Source organism: Gordionus sp. m RMFG-2023, chromosome 1, assembly GCF_954871325.1.
Source record: "Gordionus sp. m RMFG-2023 chromosome 1, tfGorSpeb1-WG-v2, whole genome shotgun sequence".
In the NCBI taxonomy this organism is placed as follows: domain Eukaryota; kingdom Metazoa; phylum Nematomorpha; class Gordioida; order Chordodea; family Parachordodidae; genus Gordionus; species Gordionus sp. m RMFG-2023.
Window position 1 is genome coordinate 9,571,067 of NC_088775.1, and position 15,074 is coordinate 9,586,140.

General features: G+C 27.1%; 1 protein-coding gene across 4 annotated transcripts in view; it reads right to left on the reverse strand.

Moving 5' to 3' along the window:
* The window catches only part of LOC135931562 (uncharacterized), a 28,588-nt gene extending 22,389 nt beyond the window's left edge, over nt 1-6,199 (reverse strand). For 3 of the 4 annotated variants that reach the window (XM_065468792.1, XM_065468785.1, XM_065468807.1), the window contains exons 1-3: nt 6,069-6,199; nt 1,178-1,299; nt 481-940 (exon numbers count right to left, since the gene is read on the reverse strand). In XM_065468792.1, the coding sequence (XP_065324864.1) occupies nt 481-940; nt 1,178-1,299; nt 6,069-6,170 (684 nt within the window). In that variant the 5' untranslated portion in view covers nt 6,171-6,199. Of the gene's footprint in view, nt 1-480; nt 941-1,177; nt 1,300-6,068 lie in introns of those variants that run through there. The other variant, XM_065468798.1, reaches the window with a different exon arrangement.
* Nucleotides 6,200-15,074: the final 8,875 nt, after the last annotated feature.

Here is a 15,074-nt window from a genome sequence, read left to right on the forward strand (position 1 = left end):
TCATCGATCATCAAATAAATAAAAATCATTATATTTTAAAAATTTTAGCACAAAGAAATAAATTCTTTTCCTTTTTTAATGAAAATTCAATAGAAAAATTTTGTTAGCAAGCAGCCAATTCGGCTTCCAGTCAACGATTGTATTCTATGGCCAATTGTTAAAACGAACACATTTAAAAAAAAATATCTAACACGGTTTTACAAATTGAAAGGCAAAATAAAAATAATAAAATTTTTTATCTCGAGTGAGATGGTCAAATAAATTTTTAAACCCCGGTAGTGAACTGGGTGCAAATTTTTTTGCCAGTGTGGGTGGACTGAAAGAATTAAAAAATTAGCCCCGCGCCCATCTCTAATCGGGATTTTATTATATATTGTTTGAAAGGATAAATTCCTATTATAATGAGCTACTTATTTAAAAATATTTACGAATAAATTTCCAACAGAATAAATAATATACGCTAAAAATAAAATATTTTACCCGCGCCATTGTGTACCCTTTAAATTTGGCTATCATTTCTCCTCGTTTTTCTTGCGCATTAATATCTGAGTTTTGATGGCCTCGCGTCGATAAAATATCGGCGAATGTAGTCAGAAATTCGCGACGAAATCGATTGGTAACCGTTTTATAGTGTTCAATCTTCTCCGCCAGCGAATTGACAAACGAATCGTGTATGGCCTTAACCAATTCAGCCAGGCTTTCGGGAAACGCTTCTATGGATTTATTTAAATCTTTTAAAACTTTCACCTTCTTGTTGGATTCGTTTTTGGGATACGCCCCAACAACCCATTTTTTATGGTCCCTATCGTTTAAGTCTGACGGGGTAACGCGGATCGATTTATCTAACGTTCGTATCTTTTTGCCGTGCTTGCAATGTAGAGGTGAGCATAAATACTCGATATACCCGCTAAGGGTGTGATTGAAGAATAAATGGACTAACCTATACGTTTATAAAGAATATCCGGTTAGCCATTTTTTTAAAAAAAAGAAGAGATTTTGCTGTTAAAGTTCGGTTATGGGTCAGAAATTTCTGGGGGAATACATTTTTATAATATTTCGGGTTAGTAAGCTTTGATAAACTCCATTTAATTTTGAGAAATTTAAATGATCTAAGTAGAACAAAGATCCAATTCACAAACAAACAAAATCAGGACAGGACACCGTGGCTCATTATTACTTTACATTTGAGTTGGATCTACAAAATTCCGCCTCAATATTTTCCAATACTCTTGTTCGTTCTAAATTATCGTACATAGCGGAATTTAGCGCGTATTTTCTATTATCCATCGATTGCGAACCCTTTAAAAAAATTTTTTTTTACTCACGATAAAGATTTGTAGGTGAAATTATTGTTTTGAAATTTAATCACAGTAGCATATAGGAAATTTTCGCGGACTTCGCCGGTCATTAATAATTAAGAGGACTTCAAAAGGGCGCCAAGTGATTCAAATGCCCCCTCCCCATACATGATTTTTTAATATTAAATTTTTCCCCTCAATAATTTTAATAGTATTAAATATTTATAGTGCTGTAAACGTTACTACAAAAAAGAAACGCGTTACCGTTACTCGTAACATCTGAAAAATGGAACGCGTTGCCGTTACTCGTTACCATTTTACAAAAGGAACGCGCGTTACCGACTTTTCAAAAAAGTAACGGGCTACTCGTTACTTAAAAAATTAAATGTTATATATAATGCAAAAAAATATTTATTTTTTTCCGACAATATATAATAAAATAAAACTATACAATAAGAACATATAAGATAAAATCTTTTTATAATAAAATTTTCATATATAATTATAATATGAATAAAATTATACAAAAATAATATATTATAAGATAACATCTTTATGTAACAATTTTTTATTTATTTTTAACAATTGATTTTTAAAATTTTGATCAGATAAACATGAGCGCTTAGTACTCAACATACCTTTCGCCGTGCTAAACATACGTTCAATTGGCGCAAAGGATGGAAGAGTGGTGTTATATTTAATAAACAAAAATTTCAATTCGGGGAATTTATTAAAAATATTTAAGGAAATATCTTTATTTTGAAAAAAGCTTGAAAGATCATCTTCACAGAGATCTTCATTCATTTCCTCATCAAAATAAAAATACCATTATCTGAAAATATTCTAGTGTGTGTGTGTTGGATAAAGGAATCAAGCCTGTTCTTTCTTTATCAATATCTTTTCTCAAACTGGAAATAAGTTCCAGCATTCTTCCTTTATTAACCTCTAATTTTATTCAGGGCCAATCCATTTTAAATAGTGGGTGAATTATTGCCGATAGTATATAATCATCATCATAGATGTGTTTGAATCTATTGAAAATATGATAGTCAAAATATAAATTATAAGGAATATTTGAACTGTATACCTTTTATCTATGAATTCCAGGATTGAATCAATAAGCGGCTTACAAAACTTAAAATTATTTAAAGCCAATTTTTTAAGTTTTGATATTATAATGCTTATAATGGGAGTGAGATATCCCAAATGCATATTTTCTTCGCTCTCTAAAATTGAAAGAACCGTCGCTATCGGTTCAATAACCTATAAAATCATATATATACATATTATATTTTAATTAACACTAACCATACAATATTCATTTAAGAACGACTTGTCGTTATCTGAAAATCTATATAATCCAGATTTGTCGCAAGATTCATCAAATTTTTGGTAAGTCACCTTAATAAGACTATTTATTAATTTTACAGAGTTATAGAAAGAATTTCATCTTGTTATAACAGATTTAATCAAATATCTTCCCATATTTTCCTTAAAAATGGCTGCACAGTTAGAAGATTGCTCATGTTTATTCTACAAAACTTACATTTAGAAAATGTAATTTTTGAAATGGTTTTATAATGGACATCGTTGAGTGCCTTTTCAGTGTCAATACATAAGATTTAAAGTGTGTGCTGAACAGGAATGATGCTTAGGTAAGTATACAATACTATCATTAATATTTTGATCTTCAAATAGATCAAATAATGGCAGATGAACTATTTCATCATCCGTTTTCTCTCCTTGTTCATATACTCTAATAAATTTTTAATAAATATATTATATAATTTTTTTACTTGAGGGCTTTTAAATAATTTCTAGCATTATAATAAAATTACAATATGATTATAATATGTTCTTTTAGTATTAAAATTTTTATATGCAAAACTTAATTATAATAAATTCTTAGTCATAATATTTATGTTTTTTATAAAGGTATTGCATATGCAAAAAAAGTTATTTATATTTTGATAATATACTCATTTGTATTAGTTATAAATATATTTGTTAAATTATATATATTTTTTTAAATACCATTAAGAGTAACAAGAATACTTAAATTTTATTGTATTTTTTAAAAAATATTTATGTGTAATAAATTTTTAAATTTATTTTATTGTGTACTATCATTAAAATAAATACATGGTTAAATAATAAGATGCTATATATATAGTATTTTAATAATAATATCTATAATGAAATTTAAATAAATTTTTTTAAAATCATTTCATGATTATCTTTTTATATGTTTAAAATAATTATATATTAATTCATTCTTTACCTTCAAATGTTTTTTTAAGTTTGGGCTACTTGACATTGACGTTGAAATATTTGCGTTGGGACATAATTTACATTTACAAAGTGCAGACTTGGTACCATTAATTTTCTTAATTGGTTTAAAATATAATTCAAATTGGGGCCAGGGAAGGGTTAAATCTTCTTCATCTGAAGAAGTAAGTACTATGGACATAATATTCTTTTAAAATAAATTGTAAATTAATTAATAATATCATTATATTTACTTTGAATTTTGATTGAATAATAATTTCGACTGATAATTTAACAACGAGAATTGAAAAAAATGTTGGAAGTGGTTGATATGAATTAAAACTCGGCTTAAATTAATAATATTAAGAATTAAAAAATAAAAAAAAGTAATTTTATAATACAATAAAATATGTTTTTCTTTTTATTGATATTTTTTAAGAAAAAATATCAAGTAACGAGTAAAGTAACGTTTTGCGTTACCTTTACTCAAAAAAAGAAACGCGTTACCTTTAGATGAAGGTAACGAATGGCGTTTCCGACGTTACTTTTTTGACGTTACTTTACAGCACTAAATTTTATATAAAGGAGCTGTAAGTTTCTTGTAATATTAGTACATGATATATTCTTTTACGGTGCTTGTAAACTACTGCAACTACAGAGGGCAATTTTTTTCTTTTCAAAATATATAGAAAATTGCTATTTAAATGCCCGTGCGCAACCATTTAATTATCTATAATATTAAATATTATCACCAATTTTTTTTTACAATATTAATCTAATTTAGAATTTGTCAAATTTCTTTAGTTCGTTTGGATCATTTGAAGGATTTATTTATGCAAATCTCCATAATATAAATCATATTGAATCAACAATAAACCCTGCGTTCAAGTGTTGAGTTATTCATCGCTATCGAAATCACAGTTGATTCTTGATAGAACTAATAATTTTTGATTTTTGAAAATACGCCGCAACATTTGTTTTTCAAATTTTATCATAGCGTTATCATCATAACGCTATCCCTTTGGTCATGAGAAACTAAAAAATCAAAGAGTTTCTTATTTTACCCATAGTTTATAGTTAACAATATTTTTTGAATAAATAATATTGATTTTTTTTATGACAAACATTTAAGGATAGATGGTAAATAAAAATCAATGCAAATATTAGATCAGTGTTATGGAATAGGGTTACCAGGTCCTACTTTTTAGGACATATGTTTTTATGTATTTAAAATAATGAATTTTGAAATTTTTAAGCAGCCATTTAATATATTGCCTTATATATAAATAACATTAAATAAATCAAACTAAATTCATAAATCTTGCAAATGGATATTTATCACTTGCAGATATTTTTTGTAATATATTTAGCAAAATTTATTGAAATCTGAACAAAACAATTAAAATGAGTATTGCATGCATATAATTGCTTTTATAAATTTAAATTCAACTATCCCTCTCATTTGTCTATTGACTAAAAAAAAATCTTTTATCGTTCGTTAGTATTATGAGCTGAAACAGGAAAATTGAAGCTTGCTATAACTAGTGGTTTACTATATCCAAGTATTATAATAAGAGAAATATTTGACCATTTTCAGTGATGAGGAAGTTTTGTATATTCAATACACCTCCTTTTATTTGTAATAAACATGACCATTTTCAGTGATGAGGAAGTTTTGTATATTCAATACACCTCCTTTTATTTGTAATAAACAATTCAAGGTTGTAAAGGGCCCTCAGTCTCAAGGGCAGTGACGTAGCCAGGATTTACTCATGAGGGGAGGGGAGGGGGTGGAGGGGGGTTACAAATTTCTGGGGCCACATTTTTTATGAACACATAATTACTTATCTCTTATGCTATGTTAGGGGAATAAAAATTTTTATTTTATTTAAAAAAAACAACCATAGATGAATCAATATTTGAGGGATTGAATTGTCCAAAAACTACTCTAGGTTTAAAAACTTCAATTCTAAACATATTAGCAATCTCCTTTACTTTCTCATATATTTCATGAAATCTTTCATCCACATTCTGATATTTGTTAATATTTCAACAATATCCTTTGCTCTATTCATAACGTCCCTTAAATTCAAATTAATTTTTTGTAGCATTTTGCTAAAATCATATGTATAATTAAATAAAAGATAAGCACATTGTATTGATATTAAAATTTATGGCTTAATAATAGCTTGCAAAAGATTCTCAGCATCTGCTGAATTTGATATATAAAATCAGTGCTGCAAATACAACATCATATAATTTATTTAAAAAATATAAAAATTATCAAATAAATACTGTAGATCAATTATTATTTATAATAAATTAAAAACATGTTTTTTTTAAAAAAAATTATTTATGGGGAGGGGGGGGGCTATGCCACTGGTCAGGGTGCTCTTCTGAAATATAGATAAGTGATATAAAATATAAGGTGCTAAATCTCAAGGTAATGTTTATATATAATGAAGCAACTATAAAATACAGTGTCAATTATCATATATAAACCTCTCTATCTGTCATTTTTTCCTTCAATGGGGTAGCAACATTTTTAACAATAATTTGTAACTTTGAAGTTGTCAAAGATGATTTGGCGATCAGACTTTCCATTGAAGCACATCTTAATATGACAGCACATATTAATATTCTATACCCAAGTGTATAATTATCACTCTCTAATAGTTTTGACTCAATATCATTGCAATTTTTTAGCCATTTTTGCATTTCCAGTTTTGAGATTTTGTATTGCTCAAAATTCTTTTTTTTTTAAACCATTTTTAATTAAAATTTAAAAACAAAATGGGAAATATAATATATTTATATGTAATAATTTTGTATTACACTAATAACAAGAATATAGAGATTAACAATTGAAATTTCATCATATTTATCTGAGGAAATAAGACTTGAAATGTTATCATTATCACAATAATCTATTTTAGATATAAATATGAAATCTGATTTACTAATGAAAAATAAATAAGTGATATAAAATTTACAGGTACCAGTCTAAACAATGATTTTCAATATATAATTTAATATAAGGTTGGATTAAATCAAAAATTTCTTTAGACCCATCATATATAATTATCTCCCCGTATAATTTCATTCAGAATTCTAGTGTTAAAAGAAAATCGAATTTTTTTAAAATTACTATTCAAATCTCTTATCTAGCCCGTTGGTCATAGACCTGCCCAATGTGAGCGAATGTGGGTTATATGTAGGCCCTATCTAATCGACTGTATATGTTGTATTCCATATTAAATCAACCAAAAGAGTCGATTCTCAACCCGACCCCCCTTCGATTTTTTTAAAAATTTACATGTTGGTAGTATATATATATATACACTAACTGATAAAAATGTAAAATTTTACTTTTCAAATCGCCTTACTTCATGAGATATGGTCATCTTTAGAAAGGCAGAAAATCCAAAATACACTATATTTAATTATAAATATCTAAAAAAGTAATTAAGCTAAAAACATGATTTTAATTTTATTAAATAGTTTTAAAATAGCTCTTTATTGTCATATAAAATTTACTTTATTGAAAAAAAGTCTATTACCAAAAACCGAAAATAGAAAACCGCAAATGGCTATAAAATAAAAATTGCTCTTTTTTTTCTTTTAATTTTTTTTTACAGATAGACATTATACTTCTTAATATTTGTACAAAATCCTAGATTGGGACGAGTACTGGAACAAAAGTTATGGCTTAAATCCTATATTATACTAAATGTATAGTAATTTACGAAACAAATAAAATAAAATTCGTTTGAGATCGAGTCGGATATATTTTTTTATAAATCTTTCTGGCCGTGTTAGAAAAATTAGGCCTTATGCAGATCACTAATAGACATTGTGTCATATTTAGCACATAGGTTTAGCTATTTTATTTTAGAAGGAAAATAATTGTAAAAATATTTATAACTTTATTTAGCTAATTAATGGGAAATTAAAATAAACATATTCATATCATACATTAAATCTAATGAATTAGAATAAAATTTGACTTTCATTTTTCCTTCCATTGGAATAAATGAATGATATTTTTGTGTCTATGGAATTCTTTTGGCCATTAAAAATCTATTTCAAGATTGATTTCCATTCTTAAATATTCTACGTTGCTAACAAATATATAATTAAATCCGGGATATTGATTCTCGCATAATTATATAAGTCAATAGGAGTTATTATATGATTTTCATGAAGACGTTGCAGGTTTGCTCTAGCCGCCAACCTCTTAGTAATTCCCCCTAAACTATCGCAAGAAGTTTTGCTATGTGCAGTTGCAAAAAAATGCCATTCTGCCTTGATCTCAAAATCATTATAATGGTTGTAGAGGTTTACAAAGTTTTTATTGTTTTTATACTGGGTAACTAACAGCTTCATCAGAAAAATAAAATATTATTGAATCTTTCTTTCAAGAATAGAATTGATTTTATTTGAATGAAAGGAACAAGTATTGTGTTTGAGACAATCTGATATAATCACGTAAATGTTTTATGATATCGCCTTCGCTGTAATAAAGCATAAATGGATGAAGTTTTGCATGATTATTAGTCGAATAGAAACCTTGAGCGGATCTTGAACTACAAAAGAAAAGCGTAGTTCTCTGCAAAATCGAATATTATTAGATATTTCCCATCCTTTCAAATTCGATTTTAATGACTTAATAAATAAAGATTTTTGAAATAAATGCATGAGGAATTAAAATATTTAATTTTTAATCAAATACTGCACAAATTCGTTGGCGGACTTTGTTAAAGTTTCGAGTGTAGTACGGTCAGCTGCCAACCATTGTTTAAATTTTATATAATCTATGGCATTATTATCAAACAATAAGTGTAGTCTTTCTTTAAGTTCCAAAGTGTCGGGACACATTTGGAATTTCCTTAATTAACAGCAAGGCTGGGGTGGATTACATAGACTTTGTGCAATGTAGTGTTTATAATCTTTTAAGATCCTAAGGTACTGAATGACATTTTATTCGAAATGGGTTGCAGCACTTTACAGGAATTGTAGACATTTAAAATATTATATTTTTTAATAATAAATATATTTAATTTCTTAGAAAAATGGCTATGTAAAATTAATCAATAAAAATGACGGTGGTTGGAATTAATTTTGAATATTGACTTTATGCCAAATATAATTATTTAATTGTTAATTATAAGTAGATTAAAATAATCTTTAAAATGAAAATATATTTCTGACAATCACATAATAATTAATTATCTGGCAATGAAAAATAAACTTCATCATTCACTCACAGAGTTGCCAGGTCAAAAAATCTCTAGAAGAAATTTGGGACGAATATAATCTTTAGGTTGGAGTGAAGAGATTATTGAGCTCACTTTTTATTATCATAGTTGTTACTTTATTACTTTTTATAAAATCTTATTTTTTATTCCTTATAATGTCTCCGAATTAAGGCGTTTTGCGTTATATTTAAAATAATACAATACAATTTGGTAAATGTTGTTTTGAGTTTTTTAACATTTAAAAAATGCAAAATAATAAGATTTTTTAGGATTTTAGTTTTAATGCTATTATTCACATATATTGCCTACTTTTTTAAAAAAATAATTACTTTATATTTGGTATAATATAGGATTTAAGCCATACTACTTATATTTAAAGTGTAATAACTATTGACCCAGTATTTTTCCCAATCTTGAATTTTGTAAAAATATTAAGAAGTATAATGTCTATCTGTAAAAAAATTTAAAAGAAAAAAAAAGAGCAATTTTTATTTTATAGCTATTTCCGGTTTCTATTTCCGGTTTTTGGTAATATACTTTTTTTTTAATAAAATAAATTTTATGTCATATTAAAGAGCTATTTTAGAGCTATTTAATAAAATTTAAATTATGTCTTTATCTTAATTACTTATTGAGATATTTAAAATTATAGTGTATTTTGGAATTTTGACATTTCTAAAGATGGCCATATCTCATGAAGTAAGGTGAGTTGAGAATTAAAATTTTAAATTTTTACTAGTTAGTGTATATACTACCATCATACAAATTTTTAAAAAAATCTAAGGGGGTTGGGTTGAAACTTCAGTTGATTTGATATGGAATACCAACATATACATTTGGTCGATCTCGATATAGAGGATATGTTACACATGTAAATTAATAGCATAACAGTATTTATATTTATAGATATTACGCAAGAAACAATTTTTTTTATTTCCATAGGCATATTAATATTATGCATATAATCAAGTCTGCCAATCAATATTTAAAAATACGAATCGAAGTGAGGCTAAATTAAACTTAACCCCCACCCATCTCTAATGTGTACAATTATCATTATTAAACATAGTGTAAGTTTAATTCATTTTTTAATTTTGATAAGTAATATATTTTTTATTATAAATAAAAATAAATATTGATATGACATTTAATTATCTTTTATAAATGTAAATGGAAATATATATAAATCAATAATAAATGCATTTATGTATGCTGTCTATTATTGTTCTCCTTTTGTTCAAATTTTATTCCGGTAGTCACGGGAGGCCCGGGGTGGGCAGGAATCCTAGTTAGCAGCCCCCATTTTAGACCTCATAAATGTCCCCCAAACATTTGTTGTTGTATTTCAATTCCGTATTAACAATTAAATCTAAATGAAAAAGTAAATTCATAGAAAAATTTTATTTATTAAAATTTTGTTTGGCCAAATTAATTGGATAAACAGAAAAATATTTATAAAAATTTTGTTATAAAGGTCACATTCACTCAATAACCATTAAATGAAAAAACAACAAATATTATCATACTTTTTTATTTCTCGTGAAAAAAGACACTGGAATTTTTGAATTCGTCAGTTCCCGTAATGATTCTTCTCAACCTCTTCTTGAACATGGTAAGCCAGTGAATGTTTAGATTAATTATAGATATTAAAAACTACTTCCTGCTTATCATGTGATAGTACCAAAATAAATTAAAGTAATACATGTCAACTATTAATATAATATTTTAAAGATATTGAAAAAGGACGACTAGTCTAACATGTAGAGACGAATACTTTTATCAAAAACCTAAGTGAAGTTAGGATATTAAAAATGATAAATTGCTTTTTACTTATCACGAGATCATACTTAAACGTTAATTATTGATCAATACACAAATATTAAAATAATATATAAAAAAATTAAAGAATATGAAGATTTCGATAGAGGACGAACATTTTAAATGAAGACTATGAATATTAACTAATTTTCCTAGTGAAGTATAACTATGCCACTCTCAGGAACAGGGAGATACTCAGGGTGACATCTTAGATGCTGATTACTTATTTTCATTCATAATATTTGAGTATTGCGTAATTTATTGAATATTTTCATATTCGACGAAAAAATTTTTTTTAGTGGCATATATGAATGATCAATAATTATCTTTTAATTCATTTATGTTATAAGCTAAAATTAAAAGCGTCACACATATCATATTATAGTAATATTTTGTATATTAATATTTAACCCTATAAATTTTCAGTAAAAATAATAATAAATTTCTGAATTCCTAACACCCTAACTGGAAATTCCTGACTAAGCGCCTGCGGGCGGGATTTACAAGAAATGTCGAACTTATCATTGCACCTTAAGAGGTCTGATGCTCCTAATAACTAGTATAGGTTTTTAAAATTTTTCTAAATCGAATAAAAAAATTTACCCTGCTCATTTTTTTCCAATCACCACTTATTTTTTATAGCTCTATTAAAGTTGTTTTACCATTTAATTTTCTTATGCATCCTATTTTATTACCATATGTTACATAATATTATTTTATTTTTATTAGGTGCCATCAACGAATTAAAGATAACTTGGGCTTCGTCCCTATGACTTCAGTCGAGGGGGGGGGGAGTAGGGTCTGGGAATTACAAATGGTCATGAATCACAAATATTAATGAATAACAAATAACGATGGATCACAAATCGTGAGGAATCAGATTTATAAAAAAGAAAACATTTATGTAACTGAGGAGGCAAATTTAAAAAATATTATATAATGTATCGTATCGTCATAGAATGAATGGGTGTATAGTAGAAATGTTTATTTTATCCTAAAATAAAGAAGAAAAATTGGAAATAAAAAATTATACATATATTTTACTAACATAGTGCCAAATAATAGGTATATCACTTAGATTGTTCAGGAGAGCACTTGCTATCAGTTACTTTTACTTTGTTTAACGCTTGTCCCTGATCTTTATTAATTGTTATGATAAAAGCAGGTCTAATGATAATTTGCCATGTTCAAAAAGAAACGAAAATGGTAAGCCCAAATCTTTGGGAATCAAACTTATTCTACTAATGAAAACTCTAGTGTCGAGGAAGGGAGGAAATTAAAAGGAGAGGAAAAGGGTAATGGGGGAAAAGTTAAGAAGGAAAAAGGAAAGGAGGAAAAGAATCGGAAATGAAGAAAAGGAAAAGCAGAATAAGGGAAGGAAATTGTAAGAAAAGGGGGAAAAGGAAAATTGAAAAAAGGGAAAGGAGATGGAAAAGGATATAAAATAGAGGAATTGTAAATGAAGAAAGAGAGAAGTAAAAGGAAAGGAAAATGGAAAAGAAAAGTAAAGAAAAGAAAAGGGAAATGGGAAGTATGAAAAGAAACAAGGAAAAGTGAAAAATAAAAAAGGCTAACAATTCATTTTCTCGTCAACAGATAAAAGAATATGACACGAAAAAATTAATATTATCCAAAATTCATAATTCTCTTTTACACCTTGAACCTCGTGATTCTTCAGGTATGAATACTTAACGGCTAGATGGACACACTTTAACTCTCTGAGACGTGAGGAAACACATTTATATGCACATATATTTTTGCTCTCTCCAATCATAAATCGTTGAAAAATGGAATATGGTTTTAAAAAACTGCTAATTAGGAAAAGAGGTAAAAACCCTAACCAAACTCACAGCCAAAAGAGTTCTAAAACATCTACTTTGAGGGCCTTCTGGATAAAACAAAAAAATAAGTTTTGAATTCTTACGTTACAATTTTAAATTATTAGAGGATGACTATTATTAATTTTATATATTTTCTTTATGGGCCTATATTTTATTTATATATTATATTAAATATTTATATTATCGTAATTTTTTTCCTATTTTTAAAATAAAAATTGATTAAATTAATGTTATGTTGTTTGCGTATTTTGTGCTTTCATGTTTTCGTTTCTATTCTAAAAACAACGGCGAATTCCCTCAGAAGAAAATATAAGCTACTAAATTATTCTATGAACTAATATCGATATCAAATTTTTTCCATAGCAATATATTTATCTGCCATTATAAAATTTTCCACCAAATCATTTGAAACCTTTTAACCTGAAACTAATGTATAATATTTTAAATAATATTAAATCGATTTGATTGAAACTGAGGAGTCAAAGCTGAACTTTATAAATTTAATATTTTTCTACGCAGCAGGCAAGTCCATCGTTCCAACATTAATATAAGGTCAGTCGAGGAATACTATAAAATAAATCTCCTTATCTCACTCTAACTCAAATGAATGAAAGGTTCTTGATTAATCAGATAGCATTTACAACTCTGAAAATATTATTACAACAGAATCCTTCCAAGTCGATTTTAGATCTTTATAGAGAAAAAAATTAAATATTTAGCAGATTTTAATAGTGATCATGTTTACAAGGAAGTACATTTCTTAGGCCTTCACAGCTTATATGTTTATCCAATGTGTGTAGAAACGAAGTAAATATATTACACAAATTAACAAAGCCCTCCCACCTTGTCAATCTTTTATTTGAATACATAAATATTTAAAGATTTTTGGAATAAATATTTTACAATTAATGATTTATCAAATATTTATTACGAATTTTTACATTGACTGATAATTAAAATGCCACATCTCCTAAATCTGAGCTCGAAATTTTGCACATTTATTAATTAGTCCTGTATCTTTTTTTAAAAAAAAATTTGAGAGGAAAAAAATGCCGTTAATTTTATGATTGTTCGGTTTATCCGGTTTGGACATATTTTCAACATTATATAACTTTAAAGGCCTACCATTAGGCTATATAAAGAGATTCAAATAACGCTTCTAGCTTAATTACATCCAAAATAAGCATGAGTATTGCCTAAAATGTCCCATTTTTCGACTTCTAGATGCCCGTATCTCAGCCGTTGTATGGATTTGAGTGCTAAAATTTTAATTTATTAGTTAAAATATATGCAAACCCTAGTAAAAAAATTTTAAAAATCATAGGGGTTCAGATTAAAACTGTTGTTGTTTTTTCATGGAATTCACCATTAGACCTGCCAGTTTCTGATCGTTAGTGTTACTTAAAAATGATTATGTTTAGTTCAAAGGTTCTCTTACAAAATTATCTGAATTTCAGTGTTGGTAGTATTCTATACGTGATGGATAAATTTCCATCAAATCAGATTTTTCAAATTTAAAAAGCGCTCATAATAAATTATTTATAATTGAGAGATTCCAAATTCCTATAGATTCCCTAATACTACGACATATTCGATTGTGCCTTAGTTTATATTATCAGTAAATTATATTTAACCTTTTTAAAAATCCTTAACACTATAGCCAAAAATCGATAGTTATTTATGCTTTTAATTATCATATACTACAATCATAATTTAATTATATAAATAAATCATGTTCATTATTGAAGAATTTATAAGAAAACATTAAAATATGTATAAATATTATCATATTAATTTTAACAAAAATAAAACACCGAGCTTCATTTCAAATTGAATATAATTATTTTGATGGCCTGTATTGTGTAGACACTCCAGCTGATTCGATGCTAATGCTAGTCGAGCTTCCGGCGTCTGAGTCTGTTTTAAAAATCCAGTTCAGCCTTGATAAAATTTTTCTTTTCTTCGTAAATGTGTTCGTATATTTTTTGGGCCTTTTTTCCGTTATTAAAATTGGTTGTTTTTTCGGTCGTTTTTTTGTTGTCCTTTTATTTTTTCCGACATCTGTTTTTTTAATTTTTGTCACCGCTTTTTTAGGTTTCCTTGTCATTCTTTTGGGTTTTCTCGCAATGTAAGACTTTTTGGACATTGTGCGTTTTTTGACGCGTTTTCTAGCTCGTTTGTTCCTCGTATTTATCTTTATTTTTAAAGGTTTCGAGAGTTTATGTTTCTTCTTTTTTGCTTTAGGCCTTCTTCTTATACTTGTTCTCTTTCTTTTCGGACTTTTAGCGACCTTTACAGGGCCCACTTTTTTCTTAGAAACGGGCAATCCTTTTTTTAAGGCCACTTGTGGTTTCCTATTATTTATCTTGGTATTCAGCGTGCGGGAACTCGTTTGGAAATCACTCCTCTTTTTATATTCCTGAGATTTTAGTTCCCGTAATTTTCTTTTCCGCTTGCTTTGAGTTACTATATCATTCTTTTTTCGGCTTTTTCTCGTTTTAATAGGTACGATATTATTATCCTTGAGCAGCGACGAGGCAAATGGGTTAACTATATTCCTAGGAAGCAAATCTACCATTTTTACGGTGGAA